The 23,478-nt window shown below is 33.6% G+C and overlaps 1 protein-coding gene across 1 annotated transcript in view; it reads right to left on the bottom strand.

Moving 5' to 3' along the window:
• The window catches only part of LOC108913587 (alpha,alpha-trehalose-phosphate synthase [UDP-forming]), an 88,148-nt gene that overhangs the window by 6,000 nt on the left and 58,670 nt on the right, over positions 1-23,478 (bottom strand). The window contains exons 4-7 of the mRNA XM_023456118.1: positions 9,160-9,423; positions 916-1,925; positions 606-795; positions 39-470 (exon numbers count right to left, since the gene is read on the bottom strand). Of these exons, the coding sequence (XP_023311886.1) occupies positions 39-470; positions 606-795; positions 916-1,925; positions 9,160-9,423 (1,896 nt within the window). The remainder of the gene's footprint in view (positions 1-38; positions 471-605; positions 796-915; positions 1,926-9,159; positions 9,424-23,478) is intronic.

Raw genomic sequence — 23,478 nt, 5'->3', positions numbered from 1 at the left:
GAATTACTGTTAGTTTAGGAGTAGGTATTGAAACATACCATCATAGCATCTTCGTCAGTAGCGTCATCTCCTACATATATAATCCTAATCCTTTCGCACCAATCCACCCCAAAAGCTGTCCGTAGGATATATATAGAAGCCCTACCCTTATTCCACTGCACCGGTGGTTTGGCTTCAATTGCACAATGCGCTTTTACTGCTGCGAATCCGGCATTCTCAATCATGGAGATTGCTTCTTTTTCCAATACAGGCCGAAGGTGGACAGGAGCTTCCCTAAAGTGAAATGTCAACAGGGCTCCTTTATTCTCGACCCACGCACCGTCCCTGCATACTTTTTCTTGAAGTTGGCGCATTAGCTCGCCTACCTTGTCGTGAAATTCCGTTGGCATCGGGTGGACAAATTTGGTGCCGTCAGGATGGAGGATTTCTAAACCGTGATTGCCCGCGTAGGTGATGCCTTCAATTCCCACCTGAAATATTTTAAAGAACGGTAAAAATAGATTAGGCAACACGGAATTTTTTCTTCCTGTTTTACTAACGAAAACGTAGGAAATGGATGCAAGGTGATATTCGTAAATTGAAAACCAAGCATAGATTTTACTTACCATTTCTTTAACATTATTTACATTTCTTCCACTGACGATAGCTATGTAACAGTCTGAAAGATTGGAAAGCCTTTGAAGAACGTTCTTTGTTTCGGCGGGGATGATAGCGAGATTAGGATGAGGTGCAATAGGTGCCAAAGTGCCGTCATAATCTAGCAAAAGCGCCAGTTTTAGTGTATCTCCAATATACCTGAAAATTGGTCAGGGAATTATTTAATTACCTATAATACAGCAGCTATAAAGCAAAGAAATTATGACAACTTCAAAAATTAATTTATATTTAACTTTAATTCTCTTCGCATATACTCACTTTGCTAAGTACTCATCGAAGTCATCCAATGTGACAGCAGGCATAGTAATGGACCCTATATCATCGTGATCTTCCTGAGTTAAGAGCGACCCCATGGCCGACAAAAATGACTTTGTCCAATAATTCACGTCGTTCAGCTTTTCTCTTCTCCTCAAGTAGTTCATGCGTAGAATTCTTTCGTCCTCAGGCATGGTAAGTGCCCTGTGAATTATCTCGGACGCATCATCAATTTCATAAGGGTTGCTGATGAGTGCTTCGTGCATAGTCTCTCCCGCTCCAGCAAAAGGAGACACGATTAATACACCAGGTGGAGTGTTGATTTGACAAGCGACAAATTCTTTCGCAACTAAATTCATCCCGTCACGTAAGGGGGTGACTAGTCCCACTGCAGCATCACGATAGAAAGCTGCCAACTCGCCTTGACTGACACATCCATAAATGTACCTAATGGGAGACCAATTAGGTGTAGTAAATCGTCCGTTTATCCTACCAACCAATTGATCCATTTCTTCTTTGAGATCTTGGTAGTCCTTCACATCAGTACGGGAAGGAACTGATATTTGTAGAAGAGAAACTTTCTCTAAGTGCTCAGGGTGGTTTTCAAGCAATTTCTCAAAGGCCTTAAGCCTATGTACTAGTCCTTTTGTGTAGTCTAAACGATCTACACCTAAAATAATTTTTTGGTTGGTGGACAGCAGTCTAGGTGCCTTCTCTGCTAACTCCACAAATCGCTCAAATGGTATACCAATGGGTAACGGGCGTACTCGGACAGTTCTACCACCATGTTCAACAAGTAGGTTCTTTCGATCGACACGACAACCAAGATTCCTTTGACAGCAGTCTACGAAGTTCAAGCAGTAGTCAGTTATGTGGAAACCGATCATGTCACAGCCAAGCATGCCCTGCAGAATTTCATCAGACCAGGGAAACAGTCTGAAAATGTCCCATGGAGGAAACGGAATGTGCAGAAAGAAGCCCAGTTTGCATGGGATGTCAAGGTCTTCTGCTGCCTGAAGATAAAAGGGTAGAGGTAATAAATTTGCTAAAAATTTCAAAAAGACGAGAATGGGTCATATGAACACCGGGATCGTGATCAGCAACCCCAAACACATAAAGGTCGCCTAGTCTGGGAAAAAGGACTTTTCGATTTCTGTTTGTGGGCCTTGTTATGAATGAATTTGAGTGGATTTATCAGAAAAATGTATTTATTAACGCCCACTTATACTGAAACTCAAAAAATTAATAGACATGACACAAGCTAATGAAATTGTGGGAAATAACTACTCTGCTGACTATATGCTCCATTCAGCAAGTAATTACCCCACAAATAGAGCAGTTACGAACTTATCAGTTTTCATTAATAGGCCATAGCAATCATGCTTTCATCTTTCACAGTACCTACAGATTAGAAGGTTACTCTCTGCTAATAGGTGCTTTACGCCAGTGGGAATTGAGTAACAATGACAAAGATGAGAATCACACTTCGAGAGCTGCGAAGTTATCCGTGAAATATTTGACATGATTTACTAAATTTTTTTTTTTAAACATAAAACACACCACAGAAATGAGACAACCCCCAAATCCAAAGCCAAAAGCTTGTGCGGAAGGGGCCTGCAATTGAAAAAACGCGGACAAACACCCATTATCCATCGACATTGCCAATGTCGACACCGGGGATCGAACCCGGACCAGAGTGGGAAGCCTAGCCGAGAAATGCTTGCCACCGCACTCTCGACCGACTGCGCTACCGTGGCGATGTTAACTAATACGTAGATACGTTACTAGTTGAATATAAAAATGTTTCAAAATAATTATTTTTGCAGTTTTAAATGTACAGGGTGGTTGATTTTCGATAGTTTTATAGCGTACAGCCAAAACGGTGATAGATACAAAAAATCTGATATCGATGTCCCGTCCTCTTTTTTTGAGTTTACTTCGCTGGTCCCAAAAGATCTTGGCTAACTTGATTAGTTTTAGATATACAGGTTTTTTTTGAAAAATGGCCCATTTACATTAACCTCTCTATCTCCGTTGTCATTCAATTTAGAAGAAAAAAGTGTGCACATTATTTGTTCTATTTTTTATTAGGAAGCCTGTGGCTTACTCAGATTTTTTACAAATCGTACAGTTTTTCCGATATTACATAAACATAGTTTTTTTTAAATAGAACACCCTGTATTTGGCCATCCCGTTGAGTAGCATTTTTTTTACCTTTTCAGCCAAATATAATAATAGATACTTTTTATTTGCCTAAATGAAGAAAAATGCAAAAATGTATAGATATTTTTTCAGTTGCCCATTCGTTTTCTATTATTATTTTTATATTAGGCACCTAACTTAGACTAAAAAAATAAAAGAAAAAATAAATTAGATTATCCATTTATCTTTACTTAATAGGTTTAATTATAGGTACACTTATAATTATTATCTAAACATAAACTAAACAAAAATAACTATAAAATGAGAGAAACAATAAAACAAAAGTGACATAACAAAGTCACAGCAAGTGCTCGAATTGTCGGCCATTTTCGTTGATACATAACTGACAACGTTTGGCAATGGAGCGGGTCGCATTGTAAATGTGGATATTTGACACCCACTGAATATAGTTTTCAAAATGTTCTCTTAGCTCCTCGACATTATTAGCTCTATACTTATAAATTTTGTCTTTAAGATCCCCCCAAAAATAAAAGTCTATAGGGGTTAGGTCTGGTGACCTAGGCGGCCACCTATTTGGTCCGTACGTACCGATCCAATTGTCCCCGAAATTATGATTTAATAATTCTCTAACTACGTGGGAATTATGTGAACGCGCACCATCATGCTGAAAGAACATATTATATCGTTGCGCTAGTGGCATATCGTCCAGCAGTTCAATAATATTTTCTTGTAAAATTCTCACATATCTCTGAGCGTTAAGATTTTCATCGTACATTTCGTAAGCTAACACTCTATTGTGGAAGAGAGTTACCCATACATGAAAACCAAACCGCCCTTGTTGAATTCTGGCCACAGTTTGGTGAGGATTCATATCTGACCAATAACGCGCATTATGCCGGTTGAATATACCTTCGCTGCTTATAAAAGTCTCGTCGGTCTAAATAACATTTTGAAAAAAATTGGGGTATACATGAATTTGCTGCAAAAACCATTGGCAGAAAATGACACGTCTCTCTTCATCTCCTGGATGCAAATGGTGGACTTTTCTTATAGTGTATGGTCGAAACTGGTGTTTTTTTTAATTCTCAATGCTTTGAATTTACCAATTCCTATCATTCTTTGAATTTCTCTGCTGGATACATTGGGATTTGCGACAACAAAAGCTAAAGTATTAATTTCATAATTTTCTCTATTCTGTATATTATAAGATTTAGCTACCGGTTTTTGAAAAAAACCAAACTCACACAAGTTATCATAGAGTCGGCTAAAAATTCTCTCTTCTGGCTGATGACGTTCTGAGTATCTTTCCAAATATAAGTTTAAAGCTGTCACAATTTTTTTCACTTTGTGAAGATTTTCGTACACCGTTTTTATACTTTTCAAAATCAAAACTAAGTAATAGACGTTTACAAGCTTTCAATCAGTCAAAAATAAACTAACTGTCAATATTAAACAACAAAAGACGAATAAATAAATAACATGGCCAACTGAAAAAATATCTATATCTACATTTTTGCATATTTCTTCATTTAGCCAAATAAAAAGTATCTATTATTATATATGGCTGAAAAGGTAAAAAAAAAATGCTACTCAACGGGATGGCCAAATAGAGGGTGTTCTATTTTAAAAAACCTATGTTTATGTAATATCGGAGAAACTGTGTAACTTGTAAAAAATCTGAGCACGCCAATGGCTTCCTAATAAAAAATAGAACAAATAATGTGCAAACTTTTTTCTTCTAAATTGAATGACAACGGAGATAGAGAGGTTAATGTAAATGGGCCATTTTTCAAAAAAAACCCTGTATATCTAAAACTAATCAAGTTAGTCAAGACCTTTTCGTAACAGCGAAGTAAACTCAAAAAAAGAGGACGGGACATCGATATCAGATTTTTTGTATCTATCACCGTTGTGGCTGTACCCTATAAAACTATCGAAAATCAACCACCCTGTACATAATGAAAAAAAATAAATAAAAATACCAATTCGATTGATATGAAATATCATTTCAAGTTTTTACAAGAAATTATGTTAATATTTCTTTAAACAGTGTGTGGTATCTAATTTGCAATTAATGCTAATGATCTCTGGGTATGAGCTATTTTAGTAGAACTTACTACTGTCACTACGCAAAGCAGGTTTGGATGCATTTGGGAAATTTAAAACAAGTAAGTTATAAAATTCTAAAAAGAATACGGTGTTTCCACTTTGTTTCTCATTCAGCACATCTGCAGCCAATCGGTTTTAAATTAATCCAAAATAAACAAAACAACAACAAAATTAATCGTGAACAGTTTAAATTTAAGCAGAATCCGAACCTGTTCCGAGGTTAGCTGGGGGCTCTTCAGTTAAACTGACATATTGCACCCTCTGAAAAGTCGCTACTGCTAGTTGACTTCACACCTGGTATGATATGACGGGATGTTAAACGGTAAAAAATAAACTGCCACGTTAATTAGGTGAGTACATCATAACCGCTAATTTTGTTACATTTTTGTTTTAGTTACCAGGGAAAGTGTTTGTGTAGTGTAAGTGTTTCTGAATTATTTTATAGCAAAACCTGTACACGAATCAAGAAAAAGTTGACATGGTTAAAGCCTAGTTTTTATCACAACAAAATGACGCCGTTGCAATAAGACATTAGATGAATTATCCCGACCAACAAGTATGGAATAAGAAAATGTTTGTAAGATTGGTTTAACATTTAAAAGAATTTGGTAACTTTGAACTCCAGTACATTAATATTGGATGAAAACACACTCAGAGGGTGAGGAACATTAACCGAAAATTTTAAACGCTCTGGAAGAGGATATTCCAGTATGAGTACTGGAAGATTAGCCACAGGATTTCAAGTATATCATATGCTGTAAAAATCAGGTGAGTAAACAGATTATTTAAATACTTATTTTTGTATATTTAATTTATCATTATTTATTTATTAACTGGTTGAGTTTTCTGTTAGATTGCTTGTTACGTACTGTTTCATAATTTATCTTATTTAAAATAATTAAATTTTCATTTATGTGGGATAATACATGGCGAATACTCATCAAGTAACGCGCCAAAGAACAGTACTTCAGGACGGGTGATGTAGAAAAGTAATGTTTACTAAAATTTGCTTTTTAATAAGCTTTTGTTTAAATTATGAGGTTTTACAACATGCATACCGTAGTTCCCAAATGTGTATGCGCTACGAGTAACGCGCGTCCTATTGAAGTGACGCTAGCTTGTCCAGTGGCAAGATATGAAAATTACTAAAATAAAGGTTAAACTAATTCAGTTTCCTCGACGGAATTTGAGAAAACAAGCTGATGATACATGTTTATAGCCTCCATATAAATATGACCACCTTTCAAAGTTTCACCCTTATTTTTCACCCTCTATTAATTTAAGCTTAATTGTCCCTCCTCAGTTAGACATATTTGAAATAGCAAAAACTCCCAGTTGTTAAAATTCTCAATGTTAAATTTTTAAATCCTCAGCAAAGAGAAATTTTCTATTTTGAATAATTTTTGTAATAATATACCAAACGGGTAACAGATTAAATCCAGGGAACATCTTATTCAGCAGCAACTAGTTTAGATTACGCCGTAATAAAGTCGATATTTTAAATAAATTTTAAAGAACTGTGGTAGATTACACAGCCCCACAAAAAAAAAGTATCGGATCTGGTATTCAGACCCGAGTATTTCTATGTATTTTTTTCCGCTGAATCCGAATCTGCCTTCAGATTTGGCCAAACGGGTCTGAGTTTTCGGGAAAATTAAAAAAACAGGTTAAAATTCACAAAAAACGTCATTTACGATCGACGAAAGTTATAAAATGTTAAATTATTCTACCAGCTCCCTAGACGTATGATTTTTCACTCGTTTAATTCCAATTTATCATCGTAGAGTCAGACAAACTGGTCCAATTTCATTCAAAACAAGAAAATATATCAAAATGCTTAAAAGCGCCATTTTCATGGCATAATTCGTGTTGCAGAGTTCTGGTTCCATCTTTTTATCCACCCACCCATTTATGAATTCATGCATCTTTCTAACATCCATCTGTACCGCCTATAAAACCTACCAATCTATCCATGTACTTTTTGTGCTGAGAGATGAGATAACAGCCTAGAAGATTGAGAATGCAATAAAACTTGTAGAATACTCTACTTTCTAAACAAAAGAAAACGATATCTACAAATCATTCTTATTTTTGTTGCTATAACGTGTTCTCTTTTCTTCAAAGGATCTGTGCAAGGGGTTACGCTTTCGTTTAATCCCTGTATTTTTCGTTTCTCTTTTTAAGAACCAACATAAATCGGCCATCATGTTGTGATCCCATCTTCCTTGACATCGCTATTCTACAGGGTGGTCCGAATTTTATGCAGGAAACTTCGAGGGTAAATAGATCTCTTTTAAATAACATAAACAAATATTCTTGTAATACTATCGTTCGAAGTGTCTTCCACAAGGGGATTGTATTGGTATGAATAACTTGAGAACGGCGACTCTTAGAGAAAAAATTAAAGTTACCTTTTTTACGTATTTTGTGCATTAAAATATAAATCAGTTACAATGACATGTAAAAAATGCAGTGGCGTAGGTTTTTTTGTAAAAAAGTGACCCCTGTCCAGTTGTACACCACTGGTTGAACCTTTAAAGCTCATATTTCAGTGAATATAAGGCCTACTATCATACATTATATGTACCAAATTTTATTGAGATCGGTTAATAGATTCCGGAGATATAAACAAAAAATAAATTTTTTTTGACAACTTCAACGTATCTCTAAAACGGTGCCGTTCCAGACCTATGTTTATAAGGCAAACACATATTAATTTAAAGAGATCTATCTGGCCTCGAAGTTTCCTGCATAAAATTCGGACCACCCTGTATAACCTTCATATCCTGATGAGATCGTTCGCCTTGTTCTTCGCTATAATCTCTACGATTTTCAGGAAACCAATCCAGATTTGAATGAAGGAAGTGCAACTTGTAGTCCATCAAACATCCCAAGTCTTGGAAGTCTTTTATCAGTTTTAATACAATTTCTTCGTATTTAGGACTTTTGTTGTTTCCTAAAAAATTTGTTGTTACAACTTTGAAACTAGTCCAAGCACTCTTCTCAACGCTACTCATTGTAGTGAAAAATGTTGCATCCTTGAACAATGTCCGAATCTAAAGTCCATCGAATACACCTCCTTCCAATTTCGCCTCAGAAATATTCGGAAATTTTCGCCCTTTGTATATGTAGGGCGAAAACTTGTTGGTTGTTAAAAAGAGAAAAGAAAAATAAAACGAATACACGAAAACGTAACCCTTTGCATAGATCTTTTGAAGAAAAGAGAATACGTTATAGCAACAAAAATAAGAATTATTTATAGATATCGTTTTCTTTTGTTTAGAAAGTAGAGTATTCTACAAGTCTTATTACATTCTCAATATTCTAGGCTGTTATCTCATCTTTCAGCACAAAAACTATATGGATGGGTGGGTTTTATAGGTGGTACAGGTGGATTAATAAATATGTGTATTCATATGCATAAATAACTGGATAGAAAGATGTAACACGAATATGCCATGAAAATGGCGTTTTTAAGCATTTTGATCTATTTTCTGTGTTTGAATGAAATTGGACCAGCTTGTCTGACTCTATGATGATAAACTGCAACTAAACGAGTGAAAAATCGTACGTCTAGTGAGCTGGTAGAATAATTTGATTTTTTATAACTTTCGTCGATCGTAAATGACGTTTTCTGTAAATTTTAACCTATTTTTTGAATTTTCCCGAAAACTCAGACCCGTTGGGCCAAATCTGAAGGCAGATTCGGATTCAGCGGAAAAAATACATGGAAATACATGGGTCTGAATAACAGATCCGATACTTTTTTTTTGGGGGGCTGTGTTATCGGTTAATCTAAATAATGGACAAACCCAAGAAAGAAGTGCACAAAGAAAAATTCTAACCCAGAATGAAGTGCATATGTTTTGGGTTATTTCAAATCAAATCAAAATTTCAAATTAAAAATTAAAATAAAATCGTTTTATTCAGGTGATCCATATGTAGACTGAAATTTATTACATTATACAAACTTACCTGCCTAATCCAGTTTGCGGCCAACATGAGATGATAATCATGTATCCAAATTAAGGGGATGTCCGTCGTCGATTTTGGTAAAGACTTCAACGCTTTCATGGTGCACTCTGCGAATTCCTTGTTTGCTCTTACATAGGACTTCCAATGCTCACCCTTAAAGGTGGCTCTGTCAGGCATCGAATGGAACAAGGGCCAGAAGGTAGCGTTGCAGCATCCATTGTAGTACGAGTCGAAAATCGCTGGATCGATCTGTACTGCTACTACCTGAAATGAAAATACCAGTATTACTTTTTTTTTACAAAACAATTTATCATTAGATGTAGTAATAATGTACTCGTATAACAGCAAATTATTGTTTGCCATGTAGTCTTCTGAGTTGATTCTTTTAATTCAATTATTTAATATATGTACAGGGTGATTCATTAACAAAGGGAAAATCGAAATCTGAAGATACTACACGTAAAATGGTGACCATTGGCACAAATATGTCTTATCCGAAAGTTGATAGTTTCGGAAATCGAGCGTGTTGAAAGTTAAAATTTTAAATCGTTTTTTTGCGATTCTTCTGAAAATATGTAGGTTAGGAACTTGAAAATTTGTGAAACTATATTTTTTTAAGCGACGAATAAGATGCGTGTTGCAAATTCAGCGTTGGTCATAGAGGGCGCCACTTACGACCAATTTTACCGAAAATTTAGTTAATAAGTTTTTACCCTGTATGTCTAACATGAAACTTGGTTCAAAACCTGAAAGAGCAATCATTTTTCCATTAATTATGTACTCTTGTTTCATTTCGGTATCTCGATGCGTTTTCGGGAAAAATAGATTTAACGAACACTATGTTTTGATAATACGAGAAAGTAATAGCGAAACAAAATGTTTCTTCATGTTATTACAACAATTAACAATAAAATAAATGAAATACCTACATAATAATGATTTCAAGTAATTGTTCGAAGAATCCACCGTTGATAATAATACACTTTACACAACGTTTTCTGAGAGATCTTCGAGTTTGAAACAACATATTGGGATTGCGTCTGACTTCGTTGGCAGCGATTTGTATTCTTTGACACAGGTCTTCATACGAACCAATAATTATTTGTAAAGGATATCTTTCATTCGAGGCCAAATAGAAAAATCAAGAGGATGAAGTCTGGTCTTCTAGGTGGCCAAGCAAAAATGCTTCCACGGCTTGAAGAAGTTATACTTTATTTAAAAAGAGACATGTGGTTCATGCACGACGAAACTCCACCGTATTTTTCTCGGCCAGTGCGTGCATATTTAAATGTAGTTTTTCCAAATCGCTGGATTGGTCATGTAAGCATTTTTGCTTGTCCACTCAGAAGTCCGGACTTCAATCCTCTTGATTTTTCTTTTTGGTCTTGAATGAAAGATATAGTTTATAAAAAATCTATTGGTTCGTGTGAAGATTTGTACCAAAAGAATACGAATCGCTGCCAACGAAGTCAGACGCAATCCCAATATGTTGTTTCAAACCTGAAGATATCTCAGAAAACGTTGTGTAAAGTGTAGTCAACGGTGGATTCTTCGAACAATTATTACTTTAAATCATTATTACGTAATTCATTTGTTTTATCATTAATTGTTGCAATAACATGAAGAAACACTTAGTTTGTTTCCCTTTTAATTTCTCGTATCAAAACATTGTGTTCGTTAAATCGATTTTTCTCGAAAACGGATCGAGATACCGAAATGAAACAAGAGTACATAATTAATGGAAAAATTATCGCTCTTTCAGATTTTGGATCAAGTTTCATATTAGACATACAGTGTAAAAAATTATTAACTAAATTTTCGGTAAAATTGGTCGTAAGTGGCGCCCTCTATGACCAACGCTGAAATAGCAACACGCATTTTATGCGTCGCTTAAAAAAATATAGTTTCACAAATTTTCAAGTTCTTAACATACATAGTTTCAGAATAATCGCAAAAAAACGATTTAAAATTTTTACTTTCAACACCCTGTATTTCCGAAACTATCAACTTTCGGATAAGACATATTTGTGCCAGTGTTCACCATTTTACGAGTAGCTTTCGATTTTCCCTTTGTTAATGAATCACTCTGTATATGTAATTAAGTAGTCAGCGATGTGTTAAAAATTATGAATTTTGTTGATATTTGTTTTTTATTAATATCATATAGTTAAAAAGCCCATTTATAATGAATGAATAAACGCTGAGCTGAACAGATGTCTGTAATCTTGTAGTCCAAAAGTTTTGATAGGAGTGAAGCAAGTTTTTCTTGATTCAAAGCTTTTGTATATTTTACAACAAAATATTATTATCTTAATTGGATTATGAACGTTGTTTGAATATAATTATGTTAAATACCACTGAGAGTTAAAAACAAATCAAGATATATTGTTGATGTTTAAATACCAGAGAATGCTATTTATTATGTCTAGTTTCATTGAATATAGAACATGATGTGTATAGGATAGAGTGAATAAATTAAAACTGCATTTTTGTCTTTAAATCTGATTATCAAACGATGCTAATACAACTAGAATCTAATACAGACCATGTGTTCTATTTCTGTATGACATCCAGTTCGCGTGTGCTTATTTTTTTACTATAACGATTATTTGATTATACGGTTATTAACTGATTTAAAATTAATTAATTTTGTATTCTTGCTAATATACTTTTCTAAAATATAATCTGCTTTTGTAATTACTCTGATGGTCCAAAATCTTTGCAGTTTTCTATGATGTTCCGTTTTTAAGTGTTATTCAACCAAAATGCAACTAGTTTTTCTCAACCTTCAATAACTTTTGTGTTGTTTTAACCATTTAGAAGTATGTTCTGTATAGCACCATTAATAATTCAAATAAGATATTTTGCAAATAACATTATAGTTGCAAATTGTAGGTGATTAATGTTAAGAGATTATATTTAGCATTTCTAAAGTTTGAAAATGGCTTAAAGGGAGAATTAAATTATTTACAATTCGTAGTTTTTTTATTTCATTAATTGCTGATTAGGTCTTTCAATAGAACCATCATATGTATCTGAAAAATACCTATATGTTTGAGATGACAATATTAAAAAATATTACAAACATCAAATTACTTCCTGGAAACTTATCATTGCTTTTATGTAGAACTCTATTTTTCATGTTAATTACTATACAGGGTGTCCCGAATTAATGCAACAAAATTTGGTCACAGATTCTTAAGACAACATTCTTAAGTATTTTTTATTTTTGCCAAATGGCCCCTTTTTTCCGAGTTACAGCCCCTTGAAATCCGCCCCTAAGAATAATCTTTTTTTATATCACAGAACACTGTTGTACGAGAATAACTAAATTTGGTACACAGGGGTTTCGAGATATGTGGAATCTGATGGCGTTAGGCTTTTTGGCGGGGAACCCCCTTAAGACAATTTTTCGTAGTTCCCCTTGTTTTGGAGCCAAAAAAATTTGGCCGCATATTTAAATTTCTCATAAATTATTAGTCCGCTAGAAAGCCATTAAATTTAGAAAATTCCTTTTCTCTTGATACTTTTTTCGAGAAAAATGTCAAAATGTGATTGAATGCTTGTCGTGATTCGACAATTTCCTCAAAAAAACAATATCGAGAGACAAAAACGTGTATTTTTTTCTTTAGTTTTGTTGCTAACTAATAATTTAAAGAGATAATTTTTAGTTCCAAAGACACGAAAAAATGTCTTAAGGGGGTTCCCCGGCAAAAAGTCTAGCACTATCAGATGACATATGTCATAAAATCCCTTTGTACAAAATTTAGTGATTCTCTTACAACAGGGCTCTGAGATATAAAAAATACTATTCTTAGGGGCAGATTTCATGGGGCTGTAACACCGAAAGAGGGGGCCACTTGGCAAAAATAAAAAATACGGGTCCCCTAAATTTGTCTTAAGAATCTATGATCAAATTTTGTTGTATTAATTTCCGTACACCCTGTACTATACATTACTTTCAAATTCTATTTTAAGCTGTATGTACACTCGACGCAAGATAAAGGTTTCCAACCTGAATCGTATTTTGTTTGAAATGTGATGGCTTAACCGCTTGTCTATATGGGGCGTTCCCATTGAACTCGTGTGGCAATATTTTACCGTCACATCTGACATTCTACAAGTTTTGTACAAAAATGCTTTCCTGGTGGTAGATTGGCATTTTTAAAAAGGGACTAATTGGCAAACTCTTTTAGCAGACCCCGTATAAATTTTTTATTATCTTGTTTCTATTAAAAGAGTTGCATTTACATAACAATAGAAAAATCGATTCATACCAGTTAATAAATCTTGCGAAACGTCTACTACCTACTTACGAATAGTTAGATTGAATGGATTCAAGAAAATTAAAAATTTTATTTTTTTTTAATTTTGAAAACCCTGCATCTCGGAAACGGCGGCCTTAAGAGCCTACGTGTGTGTAACAATATTTACTTAATTTTAGCCACAGAATGGGGCTCTGTTTTTTTTTTCTGTACGCCACACTGTATAGGTGCCCGCAATGAAATCAGTTGAAGTTTCCTATAAAAGTTGTAAAGCATACGATTCTACATAAAAATGGCCTTTTGACTTTTTCTTGTACTATTAAAATTAACAAAGTTAGGGAGGCTGGAAGTTAAGGGAAGATTTCAGAAATTTAAAAAAACAAAGCAGAAAAATGAATGAATTATGTATTTTTTTTCAATCTACTCTAAAAAATGTAACTTTTCTTTTCAGAGAAATATATATAATTTTTTTTCTATACTATTCGATTGATTATTTAAAATAATGAAAAGTTGCCTTCGATTTTTTTTTACGTTTTTTTTTTTAGACAGATACAAATTTATTTACCTTTTCATATTTTGAATTTTATTTAGCTCCTACGACACTACCAGGACAAAGATAAAAAATCACGTTCGCTTTGTCGCACTCATGGTACCGAAGTATGCTTATGACAAAGATAGATTATTTCTTTCGCTATTGTCAATGCGCGTGCGTCAGTAAACGTGTGTTTCTTTAAATTATTGTATGCTCAATATCCATTGTTAATTTCAAAAAGGTAAATACATAATAATAAGAACTAATATTTTTTCTTTTAGCCTAAAACATATTTAAACGGATGCAAACTAACCCTCATGTTCCCCCCAAAAATAATATTTCCGTGATAACTCGGGTTCTAATCAGTATTTTGGAATGAAACAAAATGGAAATTTCTTCTTATAAAAAAACATTTATGGGCTTATGTAATGCGTCAGTTGAATAGAGATACGCTCTGCGAACATATACAAAATATTTGGAACGCTATAGACGTGAATTATATACGACGCCTTGTTACATCTATGCCAAACAGATTACAAGCAGTAATTGATTCGGATGGTGGTTGGACATATTATTAGACTGTTGTTTTTTCATTGTTTATAAAATTATGTCAAAATAAGTAAATAAGTTCATAACATTATGGGCCCGGAATTGCTTCCTTTCTGATAGAAGTAAAATTAAAAAAAAAATGTTTTTCTAAATATTTCGAAAACGATTTAAGATATTACACTGAAATAAAAATCGACGGGTCCGTTTTTGGAAAAAAAAATTTTAAATGTTTAACGAAAATATGAATTTTATGCAGAACTTTTTTACCACGCTGTATATTACATTTCTGGCATTATCTATATTTATGCGTGATTATTTCTCTTAAGGTTGACACTGATAATTAATAACCCCAATTTATAACAAAGCGATCCAGAACTGATGATCAGTAAACTGTCCTAAGGATTGTGAGACATTATTTTCCCCAATTTCAACCATATTTTGTACATCAAACGAAAGTTCTCATTTTCCTCGACAACTTTTGTTAAAAAAATCCATATATTCATTCAATATTCCTGCTATTCAATAGATAAAAAATGATACCTACGATATGAATTGTTACTGATTTTAATGAGTATCTTAAAATTCACCCAAGAAGTTATGTCGATAGAAAACACAAACGAAAGTTCTCATTTTCCTCGACAACTTTTGTTAAAAAAATCCATATATCTTCCCATTCAATAGATAAAAAATGATACCCACGATATGAATTGTTACTGATTTTAACGAGTATCCTAAAATTCACCCAAGAAGTTTTTTCGATAGAAAACACAGGTTTCTAATTAAAAATAGTAATTCTTTTATTGATTCATAAAGTTTACAGTATAAGGTATAGCATATCTGGTAAATAGTCCAAGCATTATAGAGAAATGCTTACAGAAATTATTACCTGGACAAAAAAAATATGACCGTATAGAAAATTAAATTTTAAATTGAGTTTCTTGTTCTTTAAACTCGATCCAATATGGCGAACATGGTTAAAAAAAATCGCAAAGTTGAAAAAAACGGTTTTTCTAAAATAACTANATTTCACTCAAATTTCACTCAATTTTACTCAATAATGTATCAACAATATCCATTGTTAATCTCAAAAAGGTAAATACATATTAATAAGGACTAATATTTTTTCTTTTGGCCTAAAACGGATTTAAACGGATGCAAACTAACCCTCATGTTTACCCCCAAAAATAATATTTCCGTAATAACTCGGGTTGTAATCAATATTTTGGAATGAAACAAAATGGAAATTACTTATAAAAAAAACATTTATGGGTTTATGTAATGCGTCAGTTAAATGAACAGTATGACGATATTCCACCAAATAGAGATACGCTTTGGGCACGTATACAAAATATTTGGAACGCTATAGACGTGAATTATATACGACGCCTTGTTACATCTATGCCAAACAGATTACAAGCAGTAATTGATTCGGATGGTGGTTGGACATATTATTAGACTGTTGTTTTTTCATTGTTTATAAAATGATGTCAAAATAAGTAAATAAGTTCATAACATTATGGGCCCGGAATTGCTTCCTTTCTGATAGATGTAAAATTTAAAAAAAAATGTTTTTCTAAATATTTCGAAAACGATTTAAGATATTACACTGAAATAAAAATCGACGGGTCCGTTTTTGGAAAAAAAAATTTTAAATGTTTAACGAAAATATGAATTTTATGCAGAACTTTTTTACCACGCTGTATATTACATTTATGGCACTATCTATATTTATGCGTGATTATTTCTCTTAAGGTTGACACTGATAATTAATAACCCCAATTTATAACAAAGCGATCCAGAACTGATGATCAGTAAACTGTCCTAAGGATTGTGAGACATTATTTTCCCCAATTTCAACCATACTTTGTACATCAAACGAAAGTTCTAATTTTCCTCGACAACTTTTGTTAAAAAAATCCATATATTCATTCAATATTCCTGCTATTCAATAGATAAAAAATGATACCTACGATATGAATTGTTACTGATTTTAACGAGTTATCTTAAAATTCACCGAAGAAGTTATGTCGATAGAAAACACAAACGAAAGTTCTCATTTTCCTCGACAACTTTTGTTAAAAAAATCCATATATCTTCCCATTGAATAGATAAAAAATGATACCTACGATATGAATTGTTACTGATTTTAACGAATATCCTAAAATTCACCCAAGAAGTTTTTTCGATAGAAAACACAGGTTTCTAATTAAAAATAGTAATTATTTTATTGATTCATAAAGTTTACAGTATAAGGTATAACATATCTGGTAAATGACCCCACGGCTTAGCTGGCACATACGCAGTTTTGTCGAAATTCTCCATGACCACTTTGCATAAATGCGGCAGAATTTCACTGGTACCGCAATCAATTCTTCGTCAAGGCGTGGGTGGTCATGGGCTTGTTGTAGGCCAATCAATAGAGGTTTTGTTTGTGACAAAAACACTAGTAACACACGGACTGTGCCATCATATAAAAGACAGTCTGGAGATATTATTGTTTCCTACTCTTTACCAATTATTTTTTAATAAACATTTTTATGCAAGTTTTTTTGCTTATAAAACCTAAACTAAGGAAACAATCTGAATGCTATAAAAAGACAATTTGTATAGAATCGAAATACGAATAAAACGAGAGATCGATCGATCCGATCAGATAATTAGAAATGAAGAAAATCCGGAAATATCGGAAAATTTAGCTTTTTTTAAATCTATTACTTCTCCATTTCTTAAGTTGTAGAGATGACCCTGTGCACAAAAGTAGTGAATTATAGGTACTTTAAGTGTGCACAAAGCAGGTGCTGTAGGACCAATAGTTTTGGCACAATTATAATTTGAATTTTTTGGTGTACTATTTTGCAATGTTTCTGGATAGGACGTCCGATTTTAATTTTTTAGCCGGATTTTAGAAGTAGAAGTATAATACTACAAAACATATATTTTAATTTTCCGATAAAATGATGCAAAATAGGTGAAAAATTCCTCCAAACATGCTCAAAAACGGCCGAGCGCGCGTACGCGGTCGAGTAGTGGGAGAAGGTCGGGAGATGAAGAGCAGTGGATATATAAGTATACAATTTTGAATATTGTTAGTTATAACTATAATTTAATATTATTGTAAGTCGTCATACATAATAAATAATACCAATACACGGAATCAATTTCAATGATGTGAAACCTGTGGACATTCCTTGTTTTCTTCCCGCATTTTTTGACATTTACGCGAAATCGTGACATCAAACGTGAATTTGAAGGTTTTCTTACAAAATATACTTTTGTTCCAAAGTACCTATACATATTTAGGTGTCCTTGTTAAGGACACCTTATTGGAAATTTACTACACACCTACTTGGAAATTTTATTACATTTTGTAATATATATCACCACTTACAATAATATTAAACTATACTATAACTAACAATATTGAAAATTGTATACCCTCATGTCGCGGCCATCCCTCACTACTCAACAGTTTTTGAGAATGTTTGGAGGAATTTTTCACCTATTTCACATCATTTTATGGGAAAATTAAAATATACGTTTTGTAGTATTATACTTCTACTTTCAAAATTCGGGTGAAAAAATAAAACTGGATCACCCCCAACGCATCCAGAAACTTTGCAAAATACTGCACCAAAAAATTCAAATTGCAATAGTGGCAAAACTAATAGTCGGAAAGCTGACGACGAATTTAGGGAATTCATTTTAGGTAATTTGAAATAACAAAAAAAAACAGCGTTTTATCAATGGGTGAATCTGGAATCGTGAGTCAGACAGAGCGTTTGCGGTTATTTTGCTACTGCGCAGCATGTGATATTTGTAAAACAATAAGCCAAAAAAATATCTTTTAGGCAACTTGGAATTTTTTAAATCTTTTATTTTAACATTTATATAACCCAGAAATAAAAATCACATAGGGTAAAGTGGTGAAATACGCCCCAGCGGGGAAAATGCCCCACTGCATCAAAGTACAACTTCTGTGACATAGATGGAAGCACTAGTTGTAAATGTGCAAGCAGACAGACATTACTGACGATGTATAAATGTTGCACGCACATTGAATCTGTTTTCTATTTTAGAAAATAGTTTTTAAGTGAAAATATAGTTTAGGAAGTCAGCAAACTTTGTGGGTGAGTTCCAACATTTATTAATTTCACTTCAGCGTAAATGTTTTTGCAAAACCTGACTGTGTTGTGGGCAACTGGTAAACATAACCTATCAAATACACTGTGCACCGCATTGTTGGTGCATTTTTCTAGTTCGGTGGACTGCTGGGGCCTTTTTCACCAGCATTTTTTAAAAACGCCCCATCAAAACCAGGCAAATAAGCCCCACGTAGAAATACCTTTTTCAACATCGTTTTTCTATATTTTAGTATACAAAATGGGGAAAAAATACGTGAGGAAAACAACAAGAGCCAACTGGAGCGAAGAAACTTTAGGAGAGGCAATGGAAATGATATCTACTGGTCGAATGGGCACCAACGAGGCTAGCAGAGTCTATGGAATAGCTTCGCGTACCATCAGAAGGCATTTAACAAAAGCAGATGCAAAAGTACGTTTGGGGCGTTGTCCAGAGTTGGGGTTTCAGCATGAACAAAGACTTGTCAAGCACGTAAAAGAACTGGAAAAAGTGGGTTTTGCACCCGATGCTGCTAGCGTGAAAAAAATGGATCAGCTGGTGATGATTGGTTTCGGGCATTTCTGCGCCGCAATAAAGAGCTTTCAATACGCAAGTCAGAAGGTCTGTCTGTAGCCAGGGCCAAAGGTATGAACAGAAATGATGTAAAAAATTATTTTCAATTGTTATTGGAAATTCTGACTACGAATGATTTGCTTCATAAACCTGGAAAAATATTTAATGTCGACGAGACGGGAATTCAAGTCAACAATAAACCGGAAAAGGTAGTGGCAACAAAAGGTGCCAAAGATGTTTATTCGATAACCAGCACCGAAAGAGGTGAAAACATTTCTTTGATTGGCTGTTGCAACGCAGAAGGCTATTTTATGAAACCTGTTTTAATATTCAAGGGAAAAAACAGGAAAGAAGAGTTCTCTGACGGACTTCCGCCTGGTTCCGACGTATTTATGAACCCTAAGTCGTCGTACATCAACAGTGAATTGTTCCCCAGATGGTTCAAAGATTATTTTTTGCCAAAAAAAGGCGAAGGAAAAGCTGTTCTGATTCTGAACGGCATGCTTCTCATTGCAATACAATCGAATTGTTGGATTTAGCTTCAGAAAACAACGTGGTGTTGTTATGTTTGCCTAGCCACACTACACAAGCCCTACAACCACTTGACAGATCATTTTTTGGTCCCCTAAAAACCTACTTTTCCCAGGAGGCCAAAAACTGGATGATACAACACAAAAACAGAAAACTCTCTAGAACAGTGATTTCGTCATTGATTGGCAATGCATGGGTTAGAGCAGCAACTGTAGCCAATGCAATCTCTGGCTTTAAGGCTTGTGGAATTTTTCCCTACAATCCGCAAGCTATTCCAGACCATTTTTTCTCCATTTCTGACGCAGCAACAGCAGCGGTAAATAAAGAACATCTACAAAGTATTAGAGACTCACCCGTGGCATCCACTTCTACAAAGCAGTTAACATAGCGAAACTTATCAACCCCAACACCCATGGCATCCACTTCTACAAACCAGGTGAACCAACAAACCTTTTTAAATCCAACCCCTACGACCTTCACTTCTGAAAATCGGAATAACCAACGAACCTTATCAAATTCAAGTGATGATGATGAGGAAAAAGAGACGTCTTCAAAATTTCTTCGAGAAAGTAATCCACTTCCTCTTATTCCTTTAGACCCCCCAAAACGAAAACAACATGCGTTAGAATTAATTAATCTCCAATAAATCGAGTAAAGAGACGCCTTCTTCAAGAGAAAAAGAAAGTTGGTCCTACTAAAACTGGCGCTAAAGCAAAAAGTTATGCCAAAGCTGCTACATCTGCAGTTGGTCATAACAAGAAAGAAAGATCAAAGCAAAATGGAAAGAAGAAGAAAGGAAATTACAGCTCCTCTAGTTCCGAAAGTGAACCAGAAATGAGTCCATCTGGCTCTGATGAGCTTTCTGATGAAGCAGAAGATTGTTGCATCCAATGTGGTGAATATTATTATTCAACCAAGTCTCGTGCTGACTGGATTCAATGCACAAAATGTAGAAAATGGCTCCAGGAAACTTGTACGAGCTATGGAGATGTGTGCAATAGATGTGGACCATTCCCAAAAACGAAAACCAAGCAATCAATATAATGTTTTGCATCGGGGCGTATTTGACATGATTACAGGCGAAAATGCCCCACCTTGACTTAAAAAAAAATAATAATTTTAAAATGTAGATGTTTAGTTTTCCAAAGATTTATTTTTTTTAATAGAAGAGTACTTATATTTTGTTATACTCATGAAATAATGTACTGAAATACATTACTATTTTTGAAGTTACAATTTTTTTTCAAAATGTGGGGCATATTTAACCACTTTACCTACTATTTTGTCCATTTGAAAGTATGACCCGAATATACTTTGGGAATTCTACAAAGTAAATACATTTTTAATTACATCCTAAAATAATTTTATCGAAAACGCCTTTCCTTATTATGAAATAATATTATATACATGTATCAATATTTTCTATTAACCTGACGTCAATTGACGTTAAAAATTTACTTCAATTGTAGGAATTAATATTATTTTAATAAAAGTTGGATATAAAAAAAATTATTGAATAATTTAATATACCAATCTTTAAATTATTGTTCCTGTTAAGATACAAAATGCTTTGTTTAGAATATCTAATTTTCCAAAGGATTTTCGTAACACATTTTTATTTTTCTTTAATAATAAAATTTAAAAATTTAATGAATTTTACTATTTCATTAGAGTTGTTGCAAACATTATTATTTATTAATTTATTATTTGTTAATTTTTCAAAAAAAAAAACTACTCTAAAATACTCTGTTGTGTATACAGAGACCGAGCCATGTGGTACACTCGAATCACGTGCTCTTTCAACAACCAATCACAGCCCGAGGAGCCAGGACCCCGTCAGTTGCCGGCATGTCTTGATAAACTATCTCTCTCGTACCTGTGGCAACGCACAAAACTTTTTTGTCGCATTCATTTAAAATCTTTATTTGCGTCAGGGAGTTATTAAAAACCGTTTAAAATAATTAATAAACATGCTATAAAATTGTAGAATGCCTAAAGTATATTTTTTGCCTATAATAATTAAATATATTCGACTCATACTTTCGACCGGACAAAATAGTCTGGGAATTTTATTTCTGGGTTATATAAATGCTAAAATAAAAGATTTAAAAAATTCCAAGTTGCCTAAAAGATATATACAAATATATACAAATATATACCAGATTCACGATTCCAGATTCACGCATTGATGAAATTCTATTTTTTTTTTATTATTTCAGTTTGCCTAAAATACATTCCCTAAGTTCGTCGTCAGCTCTAAGACTATGATGGTCCAACAGCGCCACTACTTTTGTGCACAGGATCAACTCTACAATTTAAAAAATGGGGGGTAATGATTTTTTTTATAAATGCTAGATTCTACAATTTTCCCGGGTTTTCTAATTTACCAATCGAATCGAGCGACCTCTCGTTTTATTCGTATTTTGATTGTCTACAACATAGCAAAATTGGGAAAAGTAAATAATTTCGATAACGTCACATCATTGGAATTTTGAGTCAAATAATTAAAATGCCATAAAAATTTCCACTTGCGTTTTTCATTTGCTCTTGTCGTTTCCTGTAATGGCGGCAAACCCTCAATTCTGGGTTACCGCGTAGGAAAATACAGTTTTTTAAATACGTGCAATGGTATTTACTTCCATTTACTTCAATGCAGAACATTGGTCGTCACAAAAGTTTTTCACTTTCCTGGTCAGCATAGACTAAATATTTTATTTTATCGCTGTGCTAACAATGATTGTACTATTTGGTATAAATATTTACAGTTATGACCGCTAGGTACGTAACTACTCCTTATTATCGCTTGATAAATAAGTTAAAAAATTATCAAGGCTTAACTACCTAGTACAATGTCCATTTCTTGTTTTCAAACAAACTCTCTGATAATCGAATTTTTATTACCAACTATCTAAACAAAACATTTACGTACCGGCACCTTTTATCACATTTGCAGCTTTTTTTAGGTCTTGATAAATGAAAATCAAGGAATGTTTACATTGATTAAAAATACAATTACAAAAATACAACGTAGGTATTAAAAATAGGAGATATCCTTAACAAGCATTCTATTTGTTTATATCAACGAGAAGAAAATTACCTCAATATTTATTCATTTATTAATAAAATAAGACATTATTAAAATTTGGAACAAGTTTTGCACACGTTTAACAAAAATGTTGCTTCTTGTATTATTACTTAGAAAAAATGCTCAATACTTTTATATTACTTTAAAAGTATTAGGCCTAATTAAAATCAATTGATTCGATAACAAATATCTAGATATTATTGGATAATAATTTATATTGCATAATAAAATACCATAAATCCTATTTATAATAGAATATGCAGGGCGTTAAATCAAAATGAATTATGCAAACATTCTCAAAAGTAATTTACATTACATATTATTTGGTGTATGGCTTGAGAAGTCCGAAATATAGTCCACAGTACAGGAAAAATATTTAACGTCGACGAGACGGGAATTCAAGTCAACAATAAACCGGAAAAGGTAGTGGCAACAAAAGGTGCCAAAGATGTTTATTCGATAACCAGCACCGAAAAAGGTGAAAACATTTCTTTGATTGGCTGTTGCAACGCAGAAGGCTATTTTATGCCACCTGTTTTAATATTCAAGGGGAAAAACAGGAAAGAAGAGTTCTCTGACGGACTTCCGCCTGGTTCCGACGTATTTATGAACCCTATGTCGTCGTACATCAACAGTGAATTGTTCCTCAGATGGTTCAAAGATTA

This window comes from Anoplophora glabripennis, unplaced genomic scaffold (genome assembly GCF_000390285.2).
Source record: "Anoplophora glabripennis isolate ALB-LARVAE unplaced genomic scaffold, Agla_2.0 scaffold1043, whole genome shotgun sequence".
In the NCBI taxonomy this organism is placed as follows: domain Eukaryota; kingdom Metazoa; phylum Arthropoda; class Insecta; order Coleoptera; family Cerambycidae; genus Anoplophora; species Anoplophora glabripennis.
Note: the sequence above shows the minus strand (reverse complement) of the source record. Positions and strands in the feature narration are given on the sequence as shown.